At 38.9% G+C, this 18,281-nt stretch overlaps 3 protein-coding genes across 6 annotated transcripts; 1 reads left to right on the top strand and 2 right to left on the bottom strand.

Annotated features, from left to right (window-relative positions):
- The first annotated feature begins 95 nt into the window (after positions 1-95).
- LOC122418188 (endothelin-converting enzyme homolog) lies at positions 96-8,398 on the top strand. Of its 3 annotated transcripts, none has more exons than XM_043432259.1 (17): positions 96-834; positions 1,827-1,899; positions 1,981-2,075; positions 2,187-2,237; positions 2,446-2,503; positions 2,768-2,955; positions 3,588-3,822; positions 3,934-4,231; positions 4,533-4,806; positions 4,982-5,137; positions 5,236-5,471; positions 6,643-6,752; positions 6,832-6,890; positions 6,963-7,011; positions 7,220-7,406; positions 7,656-7,832; positions 7,997-8,398. In XM_043432259.1, the coding sequence occupies exons 1-17, from the start codon at positions 819-821 to the stop codon at positions 8,168-8,170; spliced, it is 2,436 nt and encodes an 811-aa protein (XP_043288194.1). In that variant the 5' UTR covers positions 96-818; the 3' UTR covers positions 8,171-8,398. The 3 variants fall into 3 exon arrangements, with proteins under 3 accessions (XP_043288194.1, XP_043288195.1, XP_043288196.1); XM_043432260.1 differs by having other exon boundaries at positions 7,936-8,109; XM_043432261.1 differs by having other exon boundaries at positions 7,939-8,109.
- Positions 8,399-8,556: 158 nt separating this feature from the next.
- On the bottom strand, positions 8,557-11,194 carry LOC122418189 (bromodomain-containing protein 4B-like). Its single transcript, XM_043432262.1, has 7 exons — positions 11,142-11,194; positions 10,568-10,699; positions 9,965-10,072; positions 9,789-9,848; positions 9,489-9,635; positions 9,170-9,404; positions 8,557-8,974 (listed from the first exon to the last, which is right to left on the bottom strand). Exons 1-7 carry the CDS (start codon positions 11,163-11,165, stop codon positions 8,655-8,657), a joined length of 1,026 nt encoding a protein of 341 aa, XP_043288197.1. The 5' UTR covers positions 11,166-11,194; the 3' UTR covers positions 8,557-8,654.
- Positions 11,195-14,817: 3,623 nt separating this feature from the next.
- On the bottom strand, positions 14,818-17,355 carry LOC122418079 (uncharacterized). 2 transcript variants are annotated; one of them, XM_043432096.1, is made up of 4 exons: positions 17,046-17,355; positions 15,830-16,160; positions 15,110-15,362; positions 14,818-14,961 (listed from the first exon to the last, which is right to left on the bottom strand). In XM_043432096.1, exons 2-4 carry the CDS (start codon positions 15,999-16,001, stop codon positions 14,940-14,942), a joined length of 447 nt encoding a protein of 148 aa, XP_043288031.1. In that variant the 5' UTR covers positions 16,002-16,160; positions 17,046-17,355; the 3' UTR covers positions 14,818-14,939. The 2 variants fall into 2 exon arrangements, with proteins under 2 accessions (XP_043288031.1, XP_043288030.1); XM_043432095.1 differs by having other exon boundaries at positions 15,830-16,502.
- Positions 17,356-18,281: the final 926 nt, after the last annotated feature.

The raw sequence follows: 18,281 nt of genomic DNA on the forward strand, positions 1-18,281 counted from the left end.
CGAAATCAAAGCTTTTGCTTCCTGAACAATTTTTCCAGGATCTTTAGTCAACTCCTGCGAAATCCTTCTCCTTAAAAAGACTTTCATTTTCGATGACGTTGCTTCATTTATTAAGACGATTCCGTTAATCATCTCAACGATCCAGAATTTCTACGTTGAATTCGTTTCTAGACTTTCGATTTAAGGGAGCATGCGAGTTGAAGTTTCAAGGGCCTTCGTGGGTGCAGGGGGCAATCGATTTTATGAACTACGACAGTTTTATATTATGCATTACTTTCAGGCACTCGCTACTCGAGTTAATACCAGTTGACAATATTTCATTATCAGCTTTCCAAGAAATAATTGAACTGCTCGTTGGAGAGTTATGGTTCCACCTGTTTTTGTTTTTCCATGGTTTTTCGTTTTTTCGAATAATTTGGATTTCAATCGAATTTTAGATTCACCTCAATTCGACGTAAATTCAACTTTCATGTAACTCAGAATTATCTTCAATAAAGTTTCAAATTAAAGTGAACTTTGATAAGATTTAACTTGAGCAAGATTGATTTAAGTTGTCAATTAATTTCGAGTCAATTTTTGGTCGAAAGAATTTTCGAGAGCAACGAGGCAAGAAAATTTCGAAAATTGTTCCCACGAAGCTGCTTAATACTGGAACGAAAATTCGTTTAATCGATAAACATTTTGGTGGACGAAATAATTTAGTATTACGAATCGAAAAAAACGTGAATATTTCAAAGAAAGTTCGATTTCGTTGAGGGTCGCAATACTTCGAGGTTTTTCGCTGTCTTCAGTTCGACCTGGTCGGCGAAACAGTGAACATGAACGTGGAGCGCGGTGAGTAGATTTTTGACGATTCGTCGATCGAGTCAGAGCTGCAAAAAGGCGCGATTCTGGGAATATGAAAAAAACTCGTTCATCGGTCCGAGTCAATTTTACCGGACGAGAAGTTTGAGGAGCAAATAATTTTTCATTCCCAACAAAATGAGTCCATTCACTTAAAAATTGGTTCCGACTTCCGGTCTGATGAAATAAAACAATTTTCGAGACGAATTTTCAGGATCGCTGGAGCCGAACGATTTCGTTCGTTCCCCCACAAATTTTTTGAGGATCCCCAAACTTTTTTCACCTCGAAAATATTTTCCAGCCAGCAGTGAAATCAAATCCGATTCGACCAACAATTTTTTTCCGAGTTTTCATCAATCACAAAAAATTGCTTTACTCGCGACGCGAAATTCATTTTCTATCATATTCTATCATCCTCCACCCCTTCCGGTGTCCTATAAACGTCCATTTGTGAGAAAAACATTAGCCACCCACGTCGGAATTCGATCGGACTTACTTACGCCGTTATGACGTGGCACACACTCGCACCAACGGTCCGGCACTCTGTTTACAGCTTTTCTTTTTTTTTCCATTTAATAAATGAATTATTTTAAAATACATTGTTTTAACAATAATTTTGTAATATTGTTATAAAAAGTGATGTGAAATTACGAAAGGGATAATTTAGTTGAAAATAAATAATGAAAAATAAAAATTTTATTTGCCACCATCGAAGGACCTTCAATTTACTCATCGTTAACGTTGCAGTGATGCGAATCTATAATTTTTTCGTGAAGAAATCTTCACGTTACAGATGCTCTGACGAGTTTTATTAATTAATCGAAAACTGGAAGTCGCAGAGTGACGAAAAAGCAAACATTTTTTTATCTTACCGTGAATATTTCAACGACTTGATTCTGTTTGTAAAAAATCGTGATTCAAAAAAAAAATTTTTTTTAGTTAATTTGAATAAACGATCGATTTTTTGGATTTTTTTTTACCAGAGGATAGAGAATCTCGAGTGAACACAATCAGTAGCCAAAAGGATTTGGTTCCAGTACGATCGAAAGCAGCTTAGTGAGTCTGTGAATGTTTACAAGAAAAGTTATTATCAACAGTAATTCTGAGGAATTGATTTTTGGCATTCGTTTGTTGTAGTTTTAAGAAAAGAAGCAAGAAAAGCTGCATCTTCGTTCTTCTTGCTCTGGTGATGGCTTCTCTCATCGTCAGCGTTATCATTCTCGCCGTACTTTGTGAGTTTCAACAACGAAACATTGTGAAATTAAAAATTTTTTAAATGCAAAAAATTAAGTTAAAAACTGTTTTTTTTTGGAGTCGTTTTGAAAAATCTCTCTTTTTTTTAGACTCGAGGTCCATTCAACATTTGTGCGACACTAAAAATTGCTTGAGAATTGGTGAGAGAAAACACAAAATTATCGTTTATACGATTTTGAATTTTATTACGAAAATATCGAAGGACGGATTTTTTACTTCCACTTTGTACCTTTCTTGTGCTTTTTTGTGAATAAAAAATAAAATAAAATAAAATAAAAAAAATGAAATTAAAAACTGTTGAAATTTTGTGTTTTTTTTGTTTTCACGTCGGATTGTTTGGTTGCTCAGCTGCTAGTCTGAAAAGATCTATGAACACTTCGATAGACCCGTGCGACGATTTTTATGGGTGAGTAAAATCGTTGAAAGAATCTTCCTTTGTTCTCTCATCACGACGTTTTCTTTTTTCCATTTTCACAATGTTCATCAACACGAAATCAATCATAATTCTCAAGATTCGTTGCCGTAAAATTAATTGAACTCTCCTAAATTTTATATTAAAATTCTCAAAACTTTCATTCGAATTTACAAAATTAAAAAAAAAAAAATAATTTTGCTGATTTATCCTTTTCTACTAAATGAAAAAAAAATTATTTATTTATTCATCCTGCAGGTACGTTTGTGGTCGTTGGTCCGAGGAACACGTGTCAGAATATTACATTGAGAATTCCTGGTTCATTGAGAAGGACGAACACATTCAACTGAGAATCAGGAACCGCTTGAACAAAAATTTGATCGCCGCTGGTGTACCGTGGGCAATTCTACAAGCGAAAAATTTGTACGAGAGCTGCATCGATACGAGTAAATGCTTAAAACTCAATTATAATTCGAGGATGACAAACAAAACCACTTATTAGCAGATGGTCAATTTTTTTTATTACAACCAAATATAATCGATAATCCATAATGGGTGCGTCACCAAATATGCATTGTGACAGGTTGAAATCTAACGAGTATTTATATAAATTTCAGAGTTAAAAAATTTATTTTCAATTAAAATAAAATAAAAAATTTCGAATGAAAAAAAAAAACTTTCAATTAAATTGAACTTGAAAAATAAAAATTAGTAAAATATTATATTTTCGAAAATTTAAATATTTATAAAACTGATATTTATTGTTAATTCATTTACAGACTAATTGGGTAAATTTTGACGTTTTTTCAAGCCCTAGTATTGATATTTTGAGGTTTTTAATTTACATTTTTTAATTAATATTTAATATTAAAATGGATATAAATTCATGTTTAAGAAATTTCAATTATTGCTAAATTGAGTAAATTTGGTGGTTCATAAAAACCATAAAAACGTGAAATTTATTTTTAAAACAACGGATATTATTGAGTAGAAAATAACGAATATTTGTAATGTAAAATTGATTGCGAATAAATATTTGATCGACCAAATTGAAATCGGAACAATTTTATTTTCGCAGAGTCTCTCGATTCGCTTTCTCCACTTTATTCGGTCCTGGAAGATCTCGATTTATCAGACGCTCCCGTTTGGCTATCAGAGAACCGCAGCGTCGATATTGTTCGACTAATGGCGAGGGCACAGAAAATGACGGGAAAAAACATTTTCATCGGATTCGATGTCGGTCTCGATCCGATGAACAAAAGTCGTAATCTCATTCATTTGTCTATGCCCAGTTCGCGCAGTCCCTTGCCAAGGTAAAATGAAAAAATAAATTGGAATAATCTAATCCAAGATAAAAAATGTTGAAACGTCAAAAAATCCATTATTCACAACTTTTTAACGTATTTTATTGTTCAATCATGAAGTTACAACGTCGAAGCTGAGAAAAAGGCGCAGCTTATGATGTCATATTTCAAGAATATCGAGGAAGCACTCGAAGAGGACCCCGAGGATGATGACGATGACGATGACGATGATGATGATGACGAGGATGAAGAAATAATCTCTAAATACGTTTACATTTCGAACGTAGTTCGTGAAATTGTCGCAGATAGAGCAGAGTTCAATTGTTCGGTCGACGATGATGGAAGCTTCGAGGCTGTGGACGCCGCCGTAAACAACGTGACGATGATAATTTATCATATGGACAAACTCTTTCGATCTGTGAGTAAAAATCACCGAATTTTCAATATTTCAGAAAAAAAGCTGGTAATGAAACATCAAAAAACAACAAGCCAAAAAAAAAAATTGATCAACAAAATATTCCTCTTTTTTTGTCTCAATTTTTTACAATTTTTTTAAATGTAATTTTGTTTTTAATCGGATTTTTTTTCCCCCCCGATCTTTAGTTTCAATTCAATTGAATGTTTAATTTTTATTAATAATTTCAATCTATTGTTACGGAAACTCAATTGAATGGGAAATGAAAAAAATAAACGAAGAAAATCGGGTTAAAAAATTGCAGATAGGACATTGGCACGTAAACGACACCGTCGCTGACGAGGATGTTACCAACGAAGATTACATTCTCGTAGATTCGCTTCAGGAATTGACCGATCGATATATCAACGAAACGAATCCAGATGTCGTGCCGAGAAAATTGTGGCGTCCGTACATCGAAGAACTCTTTAAGGACGTTGAACACTTCGATTTCGACAAAGATAAACTGCTGGTTCGGAATATCGAGTACATGAAAGATTGCGCTTACCTTCTGTCCTTGGCGAAGGACGTTCCCTTAGGTGCAGCCCTTTTCTTGGGTTTTTGTTATTTCATATTGAAGCTTTTTTCTCATTCGTGGGTTTTGATTATCTAATCTTGATCAATAAAACGAATCGTCGATTCGAGAAAGAAAAAAAATTAAAAAAAAAAAAAATTAAAAAAATAAAAGAAAACAATTTTTTAATAAATTTCAAGAAATAACGATTTGGTGGATCCTCGTCGACATGATGGTTCCCCACTCGTCGAATAAATTGAGATCCCATTGGAAGGAATACTTGAAGGAAGCAGCGGACTTTGAGCTGAACGAGCCTCGATCATTTTATTGTGCTGGAGTCGTAAGGGAGATGATGGGTATGCAGAATAAATGAAATGGAATTGAGGCCAACGAAAAAAGCGATGGGTCAAGGGACTTTTTAATGTCGATATTTTTTCACGATCAATCGCTGAAGCATTGGCTGCCGCATGGCTCTTCGTCGATCCGAAATTCCACGAGAATCAAGCCCACAAAGTCCGCGAAATGACCGAAAATATCAGAACAGCGTTTGCAACGAGGCTCATGCAGGTTGACTGGATGGATGACGTCAGCAAATTTGCAGCTCTCGAAAAATTACGAAAGGTCATCTTCCTCGTTGGGTATCCTGTCCAGCTCCTCGAAACCGATGCTATCAACGAATACTACGAAGGGGTAATTGAGAAATTTGATTTTATCATTATTGTTATAGAATTTTTCTCTTTTCTTATTTTCTTTATATTTTTTTAGGTCGATGTATCTCATCTTTTATTCGTCATTTTATTCACTTCTTTTTTATATTGGTAGCTTTTTTCCAAGCTTTACTCAAAGTAATTAATTAATTTCAAGTCTAAATTATTAATAAACACTAACACTGAGAATATTTTTATCGCAAGGATTTATTAAAATGCTTTATAAATATCATAAAAGATCCAATTTATACTTCAACTTGACTAGTTAATGATTGGTCAATTAATTAAAAAAAGGGAAGCCACTAGACGAACGAAAGCCGCGAGTCAGTCTCAAAAATAAATTTGATGAAATTTCCGCGATTCCCGAATTTGCTCGAAGCTCAATCAGCTGTTACCAGTAGTCCAACGTGATGACCGACTAAAGTTTTTTCATCTTTTCTTTCTCAGAAGCCCCCTAAGGGATTTTTTTTTTTTTTTAAGCAGCGGAATCTGTGATAAATTTTCTTCGCGATATAAACTTTTCCGAAGCTCGAACATCGTACAATTTTTTCACAATTAATATTATTGTGAGTTTTCCCATAAAGCAACGCGTTAAAAAGTCAATATTGTAAATGAAATAATTCAAAATTTTGCCCCGTAAGAGGCCCTGGAACCTGGTGCTTATCGTCACCAAGAGACCTTAAAATTTTCTTAAAGTTTTCTCGGCACTTTACTTTACTGTCTCTTGCGCTTGGTATTTGTTAGATTTTATGTTATTTTATATCTTCTTATGCCTTTATTTTTTATACTTTTTATTTTCTCATTTTATATTTATTTTTATCACTATCTCACTTTATATTTTTGTATTTGTTTACTTTAAGTGTCATTTTGACTTATTTTGTCTGTTATCGGTTTTCGTTTAGCTTTTGTTAAATCGATATTGCCAGATTTCTGGCTTTTGTAATTTCCTCTTTCGCCCGATGGAAAGTGTTTCGCGACAAAGCTCAATCAATCACTCAATCTTGACCTTGATCATCTTTGACGTTTGTGATTGCAAATTTTCAATGAACTCAACGAAAATTCCAGCCTCAATGCCTTCCATCCTTGAGATCATTGTAAATAGTAAGTAAGAATTTGCGTCGTTGTATTTTCATGCCTTTTTCATCGAGTTTCAGTTCGATATGGAAGAAGAGCGTTATTTGGAAAACATTATGAAAGTGGTACGTCTGACGAGTCACGAAGAGTTGGAGAGTCTCCACAAAATCGAAGACCCTGACCAAACTTAGTGAGTAAATGCTTAGCTATTGCAGCATTTAGTTTCATCATGTTGGGAAGAGTCACTTTGAAAGCGTATTTTATCGCAGCTGGGTCCTCGAGCCAACAGAGGTGAATGCTGCTAACGCTTTGAGTCTTAATCAAATAAGTAAGTAAAAATAATTATTCATGGTACTTAAGTTAAACGAGGAATGAAACGAAATTTTCGTCATGGACGCAGCAATTCCTGCTGGAATTCTACAGTTTCCTTTCTACGAGCTCGGTCTCGAGTGAGTAGTTTAATTTATTAAGCGATACCAACTGCCATTGATGTCAACGACCATAATCAATCGTCCAAATGAAAGTATAGCTTGGGTTCGTAATGAACGGCGATCGATAAAGCTCCTTAATACGACCTAAGAACCCATCGACCCTTCCAACCTCGCAATAGAGAGAACCCCCTTAAAAGTGCCACTAAAAAAATGAATTTTCTTCAAGGGCTTTGAACTATGGAGCCATAGGAATGATTTTGGGCCACGAGTTGACGCACGGTTTTGATACAGATGGCCGAAAGTTTGATTTCGATAGTCAGCCTCGTCAGTGGTGGAATAACGTGACGATCGATCAGTTCAACGACAAGGTCCAGTGTTTCGTCAAACAATATGCCGATTATTACGTCGATGAGGTGAGATCCTGAAAATGGACCAATTCCCGAAGTCATCGAACACCTTCGTGACGACCTGACCTTCCTTGACGAGGGGAGAACACAACTAGCTCCAGACATCTGCACCCTATGAAAAACTACCTTAAAAATATTCAAGTTTATTCTGACTGGAGAATTTTGATCTTCCATGAATTGTTTCCTTCGAACAGCTTCAAAATTACGGTCTTGACAGCTCAATGTCAACGTTAAACGAGTCCTCCACTTCCGCAGGTTGACGATTACATCGATGGCGAACTGACGCTGGACGAAAACATCGCCGACAACGGTGGCCTCCACGAGGCCGTGCTCGCGTATAAAACGTGGAAGGCCAAACATGGTCAAGAGCCAATGCTCCCTGGCTTCACCCATTTGACCCACGAGCAGCTGTTGTTCGTCGGCCTGGCTCACGTAAGTAGGATTTCCGGATCATTGCCAATCGCCACATGATCGAAGCCTGAAGCCAAAGCTTTTTTTATCCTCCGAGCTAATCTCCCCGAAATGTCCTCCACAGCAGTGAGTCATCCTCACGCCTGGAAGCGTGGTTCTGAATAGATATTTTGGCAATATTGTAGGCCTGGTGCGAAGAGAACTCTGAAGACGCCCTGCGGTTGGCCTTGGCCGACGAGCATCCTCCGCAGCATCTGAGAATCCGTGGGATCTTAACGAACTCGGAAGAGTTTAGCGAAGCCTGGAAATGTCCTCTGGGCTCGGGAATGAATCCCGAAAAGAAGTGCCGAGTCTGGTGAATAGCGAGGAGGGACGAGTGACGAGCTCTCCAGCTCCAAGAAACCGTTTGTAATGTTGACGTCGGAGATATAAATGTGGTTACGAAATGCCAAGTGGTCATGCATATTCATTCGTCACCTTCGAATTGTTAATGAATCTGGCAAGCGATCACAAGATTTGATCCAACGTCGCTCTTCCAGCACCTGTGAATCCGGACGACCGGAATAAAATTTTTAACAACTCTCCTATTTTTGGTGCTTAATAAATTTCTGATGTCGTCACTCGGTTTTCCTACGGCGTTGGCCTTCGCGAATGACGCGCGAGGCTGGAAGACGATTTGAATAATGATTCCGGTAATACAATGACGTCAGGATTGACCGGAGGCGTGATAATGTACTCGCGTAAGTCTGCACCACGGCATTAGTATATTTCATTAATTTTTACATTTCCTACAACTTAAGTTCGTTCCGATTATCAACGTGGTCGACTGCGAGTCGAAAACAATTAGTAAACGTAGCCACCGTTGCTGCCAACGAGCTGGGTCGCCTCGTGGGACGAGGCACTCTCCACTCGAACGGACTCGTGGTGAGACTCGTAGTGCTGCTGGGGTTGGACATGTTCCACCTGGCTGTGATAGTGGACCGGCTGAGCTTTGACTATCTGGACCTGGTAGCTCTGGGGTTTCGGGGCGACGTAGTCAGCCTGAGCATGATGGGTGCTCGAGCTTCCAGAGTTCTCGACAGCGTTGCTGTAGTAGTGCTGGGGCTCCGATTGGTAGACGATCGGATGCTGGACAGCTGCGGGCTGAACAGCTTGATGGACGGCTGCAATTGTAACAAAGTTCAACCGGTCAGGCATAGTGAGTCGTTAAGTTTTCATACGCTCGAATTCCGATGAGGAAACATCAATCGGATTCTGATTGGACCTCCAGGGGAAGCAGATCGAAGGGTGCTGATCACTTTGAGGAATCGGGACGAGGGCTTTCGACCGTATTTTCATCCGCTCGAGCATCAACTTACCCTGTACGTGTTGGCGAACTTGGGGAACGCCGTAGGTTTGGTGCACGTGGTAGTGGGATTGAGCTGGGGCTTCGTAATGCTGGCGGACCGGGGCGGGCTGGGCAGCCGGGACGTGGTGGACGACCTGTTGGACTGGGCCTGCAGCCTGAACGTGAGCGTGTTCCTGTTGGGGTGCTTGGGCCTGAACGTGAACGTGTTCCTGTTGGGGTGCTTGGGCCTGAACGTGAACGTGTTCCTGTAAGAATGAAAAATCGTTATTAAGCTTTCTGCTGCAACATCGAAGCGTCGATCTAGCCAAGACCTCGGATCGAGTTCGTACCTGGCTGAGGACGGGGTGACCGTACGAGTCCCGAACTGTTGCAGCGCCTTGGATCGCCGGGCCCAAGTATCTGTTCGATGGCTGCTCGCTGCTCGCATCTGGAGCCAAGTAATAATTGTGTGGTCCTGCGGCACGGTGCTCTTGGGGCTGGAAACATCAACAACAAACGACGATGAGACTCTAGTTGTCACGTTGATTGCGCCCAGACGCCTTCTGGGCTTGAGCGACCAATCTTGCGCCAGGTTACCAGAGATCAAAATCTTCAGGATCTCATTCGGTCGGAAGGCAATTGAATCTCACCTGTTGGGTGGCCACCGGAGCCAGATAAACGTTCTCGACAGACTCAACGACTTCGGTTGGCTGTGCACAAACAAGACCGAGGATAAGAGTCATGGCGGCTTGGCTCCGTTTTATAAAACGAGTCCGATCATTTCGAAACTTCTTTATTTACAATCTAATGGCTACTCGCCGGTTACCTGGAAACTCGTCACCGGGGCAGCGATGTATTGGTTGGACGGTTGCTGAACGCTTTCCTGGTAGTGGATCGGTTGAGCAGGCGTGTAGTTCGGTGGTCCGTAAACGGACTGAAAATTTTTTTGTTCTTATTTTGTGCATGGGTGCGACGGCAGCGTCGGTTTTACTACCCAAAATCTAGAGTCGCGGTAGCGACTCTGAGACAAGTACATTTACGTAGAGTCGCTTTCAGAGAGTCTTTACAGGAGCGAGAGTGTTTTTCAGCTGTGTTCGATAACTTTCAAAATTTGTTTCTTTAATAAATAAATACTTAGAGTATTTCGGAGAATCCTGCAAGTCGACGTATATTTTTTTTTCTTTTTTTTTTATTGTTTTTTCTTTCTATCGCATTAAAAATATATTAATTATTTATTCGTTGATTTCATCAAAAGTGTTGCTTTTTTCGCACACATTTTCGATGTTTGTTTGTTTTTTCTTCAGTGACAAATCTGGTGTGATAATAAAAATTGTATATATTTGCGTGAATGTATATTGATGCTCCAAAAAATCATGATAATTGTAAAGTGACAGCTGACCGTTGTGTTAAAAAATGTTTTAACGTTTACCTGAACTCCGTTGGCTCCGTGAGAATCGTGATGGTGATGATGGTGTTCCGTTCCGTAACGTGGATCGCCGGGGAGGATGTCGCGTTTCTGCTTTGGTGAGGGGGCCGCAACCACCGCGCCAACCAAGCATACCTGCACCACCGTAGGAAAGAAAGTGTGATTATTAGTCGATTTTAAGGAACCCTTTCCAGGCAGAGAAACAGCCGGGCCGGCAGAATTTCACAAGGCCCTAGCGATCTCTGGCAAGCTTTGCCGAGGCCCAGGGCCTCGGTATATCCAGGGCACATTTTCACTTGGAATATCACATGAGGCAGCGACGGCTGGTTCCTACTTTTGTAACCGCGGTATTAAGGCGCGTCTCCCAATATTTTTTTAGAGATTCTCATAAACGTTGGAGAAATTTGTTTATTTTGTTGTCAGCACTTGATAAACGAGTTGTTTATCTTCTCAGGCGTCCCGAAAGCTTCCCTTTATTAAGGGGGTTCCCCCAAACAAAATTCTAATGAACTACGCTTATTCGTTGCCTCCATCGCTTCAACCCGATAATAACACAAGGTGGCCCGAAGAGACTCACCACTGAGAGGATCACGAACTTCATGATGAACTATTGACGAGTGCCGCGTTGAGTGTCTGCCGAGATGAGCTACCCAAAGACCTTTTATACTCGGGGCTCCTTCCCTCCGTCCAAAATTTCGCAATACAACGTGGCATTGGAAGAACTAGATTTTTCAATCAATCTTTTCATTCCCCCTCGTAGCTCCCTCCCCACTCCGAGGCTCCCATCTACGACCGTTCTCAGCCTAACGCTGGTATTTTCTAGGCTCTTTAAGGGGGGGATCATCGCTTTCGTCGTGGGACCAGCCTGATCGGTCCGACTTTTTTACTGCCATTTCACTCGAAATTCAACCACAAAAGACAACACAAAATCGAGTTTTATTCTTACAAAATTGTTTTTCGACGTCGTTAATCCTTCCTAAAATGCGGAAAAAAGTTGGCTCTTGAACGGTCCGTTTTTTACTGGCCTCCCAAAAGAACAACCATTTCCTTCTTCCTTCAACACATTTTTTTCAACTCTTCCAATAAACGCGACCTTTTTTCTGCTCACACGCCGACACTTAATCGTTTTCTCGTGCTAATTAATCTCCTCTTTTTTACTTCAATGGTTTTTGTTCCTTTATCAGTGTCGATGTAACTTTAGCAAATGTTCATTCTACTTTTTTTCAATATTCCGTCCCTCGATTATGAATTCAACCCCCGAGAAGTTTGAATCTTCCATCGATCCTCATTTATATTCAATGCGATTTTCGACACACCAATTATTGGGAACCTGTTCATGAATCGACTCGACAATACTTATACACCACGCTTTGGCATTACATTTTATTGGAGACATAACCAACGAGGATTTTTTTTTCCAAAATATAATTTTCGTTTGGCAGTGAACTCGAAGACGGTTGACCAACGCGGAGAAATGATCAGAAACAAATTCAAATAAATGGAAATCGGTGCCTCGAGAAACTGTCAACAAACTCAGAATTGGTGGATCGAAGAAAATTTCAATGTTGCGGCTTCTCTCAACTTCGCAGCAATATAAAAGTCCATCGAAACCGAAAATAAAATTTTTTTTACAAACAACAAAAGTCTGAAACTTGAAGGCAGAAAAATCTGAAAAAAATGTTAGAAATTCTAGAAACGTCGATTCTCAGCGATTGTTCGAAAAATTATCTCCCACTCTCTTCCAATAAAATGTCTTTTGATGAATCATCGGACAACTTTTTTTCAGTACGTTGAACGAGTTCGTTGCATTTAAAAATGCATAAAACAGAATATTTCTTTCACTCGATTATTCGAATGTCAAATAAAAAATCACAATTTTCGCACACAGACTTCAGTAGAAAGTTTCGAAACCGCGCAAACGAAATTTCTAGCACGTTCAAAAAACAGGTTTTCGAACACGGCTCCTGCTAGCAAGGAGCTGAAAAACTATTCGCACCGAAAATGAAATACTACAAACGTATTCGAATGAAAACACTAATTATTCCCTCGCAGAATAACGTCGAGGAGAAAAAATTGCATGAAAATCCTCCCAGCCGAAGATTGGCGACGAAAAAATTGTCGCAGGGAAGAATTCAAGAATTTTTTATCCCGAGTTTCTTTTAATTTTCCTGCTAATTCCACTGGTGCGAATGAACGTTTGAAAAAATTCAAAGGTCGCTCATTTTTTAAACATTTTTCTCGATCCACCGAGGACCAAAATTCCCATATAACGGAATTGTCCGTTGACACAGCAACGGACAAAGATTCGCAGCACCATTTCGATCAATCGCAGGGCGCGAGGAATCGAGATTTGTTGGTGGAGGAAAAACGATTAAAAAGCTGTTGAAAATTCGAAGAGACTCCGTCGATTGACCTGTTCGAATTTTCATTATTTACGTCGAAACGTCAAACGGTCTCTTAAGGTCCCGGCCACTCGAGTTCACTCAAGCCAGTAAGTCGCTCATAATTTAAAATATTTTTCATCCAAAAATTACCACATGAAGTCGATCAAACGTCACGAAATGTGTCCAATCTCTTTTTCTGACTTTTCTAGTATGACGCAGGCGCTGCTGAATGAAAATCCCTCGCTCCCAAAATCTCTCGTAACAATCAATATTCCTTTCTATCCTTTTTATTCGTTTACTAAAAATTATGAAAATTATGAAAGAGAAAACGCTTTTAGGCGATGAGAAAAAACGGTGAATTCGGTTCGTTTCGTTCAAACGTTAGAAACCTTTCACTATTTTCTATGAATATTTAATGCATCCGATTTCTCTTTTTATCGAAATCATTTAGATGAGAATCAAAGGGATCTTCGGTAAAAATTTTGATTTTGATTTTGATTTTTTTTTTTTTTTTTTTTTTTTTTTTACGTAACGTTCAGCAGCGTTAGTTTTGTAATGGACGAGTTTGAGGGTTTCTGGTCTTGGATAAAAATCAAACGGTCTAAAATCGAGTTTTTATTCCCGAATTTATGTAAGACTCTCCAAAGATCGAGAACTTGAGGCTCGAGTTAGGTTTCCGAGAGATTTATCCTTGAAGTATGGAGATGCGGCTGGTACGCCTCTGTGAGGAGTGAGAAGAACACGTCCGGTCTGTCAAGTATAATGGTCTTGAAAAACAGGCAAAAAATCAGCGACCGAGAACATTTTCGATTTCTCGTTGTTCGTGGCAATTTTTTCACTCTCGATCTTCATGTCCTTCTCGATAAACTTAATATCGTGTTTTGCACCAAAAGGCTCGTTTATCAATGACAGAATGAAACCACCTTTGGCCCTGAATGATGCTCGACGAGTGATGCGGCGAGTGCCAACTCGAATAAATTTCCTATTAATTGCATTGCTGTACGAATTATTTTTATTAGCTGAAAAAAAAAAAAAAAAAAAAAAAAAAAAAAAAAAAATGCATACTGGCCTCGAATCAAATAAGAAATATTAATCGAAGCTCTTTTACTCGTGAGTTTCTTGATCTTCATATTTTATTCGATTTTTTATTATAATTTTGAATTTTTTTATTTGCTGTTGTTTTCTATGAATTGATTTTGTAATATTAAGGAATGAACAGCTTCGTACGAATTTTCAAACGTCAACTTCTTTCGACGTGGCGCACTCATTCGATTTTTATCATTTCCAAATTTATTCATTCAACTCGGATCATAACTCAAAACACCGTCTCTTTCGGTTCATTTGAACTCCATTTTTATTTATTTTTTGGGTCCTCGGACGTCGAAGCACAGCCAAAAGAACGAAGAATTATTCCATCATTTTTATTCGATTTTTTGAAATCTTTCGTATACGGTGATCAAAAACTTTCCATCACAAACGAGAAACAAAATTGTAATATCAATTTTCTAATGAAAAAAAAAAAAAAATATTAAATAACGATCGTTTTATAAGGATAAGAAAAAATAAAAAAAATAGTAATAATGATATTTGCAATAACAAAATAATTTGATGATGGAATAATAATGATAATTTTTAAAAATGTATAAACCATCGATGGTAAATTATCACCATTTTATTTTGTTTACCAAAATTTCGAATGCTCTGTAAATATTCATTCATAACAAGAATCAATTACGGTCGAAACCTGCGGTCTTGAGAAATTCTACTTTCGATAGTCGAGTGTCAACTCAAATGAAGGATCGTGGAGACAAAAATTCATTCTGAAACTGCTAAATTATTGAAATGTCGAGGAAAAAAATGATTGACCATTTAAATGATATTTTTATTCGTCATAATTTCACGTACATTGTAAATAATTATCGAAAAAATAATCACTTCCGATCTCTCGTTCCTTACATCTTGCTCCGTCTTTATTTTTATGACCGCGCCATTTATTTCCCCTTCCAAAATAACCTGCGAAATAATAGAATTTTGAAAGATACTGCGAAACGAGCGCTGCTCGACTCACCATAAGAAATTTAATGGGGAATATAAAAAAAAAAACAAAAAACAAGAAAATTGGGGGAAAAAAATTGAGCTTGAGTCTGCCATTGATATTTACCAAGATTTGCCGGTCATAAACCGGCCCGGAAATTGTAGCATCGGCCTCATTACCGGATGATGGGATGGCATATTGAACGAGGGGAAGGGAATCGGTTGGGGGATGCCTACTGGCCGATCAACCGCGATCGGATATGGCTGAGGGACTGGCACTGGCACTGGAACCGGCCGAGGTATGAAGATCGGTATTCGCACCATCTTAGGGGGCGATTCCGTGCCTCCAAATTTACCTTCGTACTTTTGTAACGTGTCCTCTGCAAAGGTTATGAAAAACCATGATAAAGATCGGTACTTGAAAGGGAAAATCGGTAACAATTTACGTAAATGAAATTTCAACTCGGGCATTCGATACAGTGAGAAATATCATCGAAATATCATGATTAATTAGAATTTTGAAAAAAAATTATCTTCCAGCGTCTCCGAGGCATATTTGATGGGAAATCGGTAACGATAGTCTCCGCACGATAAAATCGCACGGTAGACCTATGAATGAAATCATGTAAAAATGAATGTCATCGAGATTGTTGGGGCAATTAACGTCTGGCAATAAAAAAAAAACTGTTTTTGGTTCGATTGAATCGCTTCCGCCAAAAGATCGGTAAGCACTTTGCCGTGTCTCGGGCGAATGTTTTGCGTTGTGAATGAATAAACGTGTTGAAATGTAATTGTCCTTGAATGGAGGAACATATTTGACGTTGAAGCGAACAAAAGATGGGCTTACTACAGCCGGCTGCGAGTCCAAAGCCGATACCGATCTTTACAGCTCCATTAATAACTCCCGCATCGACTCCACCCTCGAGGCACTCCCCGGCAGGGTTACCCGGTGCAAAACCACTTGCCGAATTTCCATTTTGGTCCTTTTTCATCAGCGGAAACGTCAAAATTCTCGTCATCTCAGACGATCGAGAATCGGTTATTTGGTTTCCGAAATTTTCAATGTGCCGATTTTTCCGAATCGTTTCGTCGATATTCGTCTCCTCGTGCTGTCCGTCGTTTTGCACATAATTCTGACCGTTTGCAGCGTCCTCGTAGTCGCTTTTTTCTACCGATTCCTGCCGATTTTTCGGGTAATATTCATACGATTGTCGCTTTTTCGCTCGGGCATACATGGCGGTGGACTCGATTATCATCGACGAACAACTCAGCCAAATTATCATCATTCGCAATGTAATTATCGGACGATCGATCGGCAATAAACCGATTTTCATACCGATCTGACCCACCAACATTTCCCGCTGTCGTGGATTCTTTTCAAACTACTAAATCAACGCTCCCAACTCTCGAATCGCACTGAATCGTTATAGATTCTTGATCAAGCAGGCTCGTGTTTGATCGACCAATTATGGAGATTCGATTACGCGCTTTTATTAGCCCCATTTCAACCGCTCGTTCAACTACAAAATCGTTTAATATTTACAAATTCGTTTCCTCGTAAAATGCTTTGCTCGAAATTCCGCTTCTCCGTGGATTATGCTAATTTATTTCATATTGTTGTGTCTTTGATCACACGTTTTTATGTTCCAGTCGAATTTATATTCCAATTATCTGTCAATAAATACTGAAGTCTTCTTCCAACTCCAAAAATCGTTGAAATACATTCAGTTTTCCTGATTGCAATAAAATCTTTAGAATTAGAGTGCTCTGACAGCTAACTTATCCTCCAACTCTGACAAATTTCAATAAAATCGAAACATGATTTTGCATCGTTGATCGTCGCGAAACAAAATGAAGTTTCCGTGCAGAAGCTAACTTTCGTAAAAGTAATTCGTTTTCAAGATTTTCCATTTTTTTTATGAAAAAGTGAGATCCCAACGAACAATATAAAAAGTATATTGTAAATAAAAAAGTTTTATTCGACTCGAAATTGATCGTTAGTGACACGAGCAAAATTGCAGGAAAACAAATATTTTTAAAGCAATTCAATTGATGCAACTAACCTGAAAGTAAATAAATTTTCAAAAATTGAAAATCAAGGAAACGACGAGACAAAATCGCGAATTATCAACTGGGGAAAAAATTCATTCGCCTGTCGATTCAACGAGGCGAAAAAGTCCTTTTTTCCCCCACTTAACTCCTCCACATACGAAAATGGACATCGATCCAATAAATTAGGATTTAACGATCGATAAATTTGAAACCGCCAGGCATTTTTTTAGATTTAAAAAAACTAACGAAAACGATCGAAAATTTAAAAAGTGCGTTCCCGACAACCTCGCGTACGAAAATATCGAAGTGAAAGGGACAAGCTTCTCGTCAAGAATGCCGCTGCTTCGTAACATGTGGTTTTGTATATATAGACGAGGAAGCCTTTCTCTCTCGATAAAAAGGAAACGGAAGGTGGAGAACGCCACACCCGTTACTTTACGTTATACAAACCGACTCGTCTATCGCACCGTCTCATCTCGATCTCGAACATTTTTATTAAGTCGAGTCACAGGAAGGAGGGGGCAAAAAGAGAAGGGAATTGATGGGCGGCGCCTGGAAGTATGCAACCCTCTCGACACGCGTGTACGGCGGGTTGGCACGTTGCAGGGGCCAGTTTTTTTTTGTTTTTATCGTTGTCGAGGCTCCTGATTTCCAAGACGATTTTCAGGCTGAAATGAATCGAAGAGTTTTTGAGTGTTCTGACTGAAATTTGGTTGTGCAGATATTCATGGAAATCTGGAAAAATTTGATAATTTTTTTTTCATGGCTCAAATATTTTTGTCGAATAATCTACGGTCGACTGGTGTACCGTTCGGTCTACCCACGGACTCGAACATCATTCGACTTTCCGTAATTTGTAAGTGAGTAATTATCGGTCTTGAGTGCATGCACGCAGATAAAATGAGCTTTAATCTCGAACCGGGAAATAAATATGAATCACGTACAATCCACCGTTATTATGGACTCTGGTTTAGCGGAGCGCCAATATCTTTGACGGTCTTTATTACGAAGTTTTACCTGCGCGAAACGCGTACGACCTGGGCGAAAGTGAGAAGAGAAAGACAATCTTTTTCGAACAATGAGATCGACTTTTGCTCTAATCCGGACGCCGAGCCTTTCTATCCTGTATTTCGTCCAACAGGCCAGGAACTTCCTGTCTTTTTTGTCTTCAAAAATGATATCATTTTTGATATCGAACCAACGAAGCGTGGAGATCAGATTGAAGACAACGAACGAGTTCTTCCTTC

The sequence above is a fragment of the Venturia canescens genome, chromosome 11 (genome assembly GCF_019457755.1).
Source record: "Venturia canescens isolate UGA chromosome 11, ASM1945775v1, whole genome shotgun sequence".
Taxonomy (NCBI): Eukaryota; Metazoa; Arthropoda; class Insecta; order Hymenoptera; family Ichneumonidae; genus Venturia; species Venturia canescens.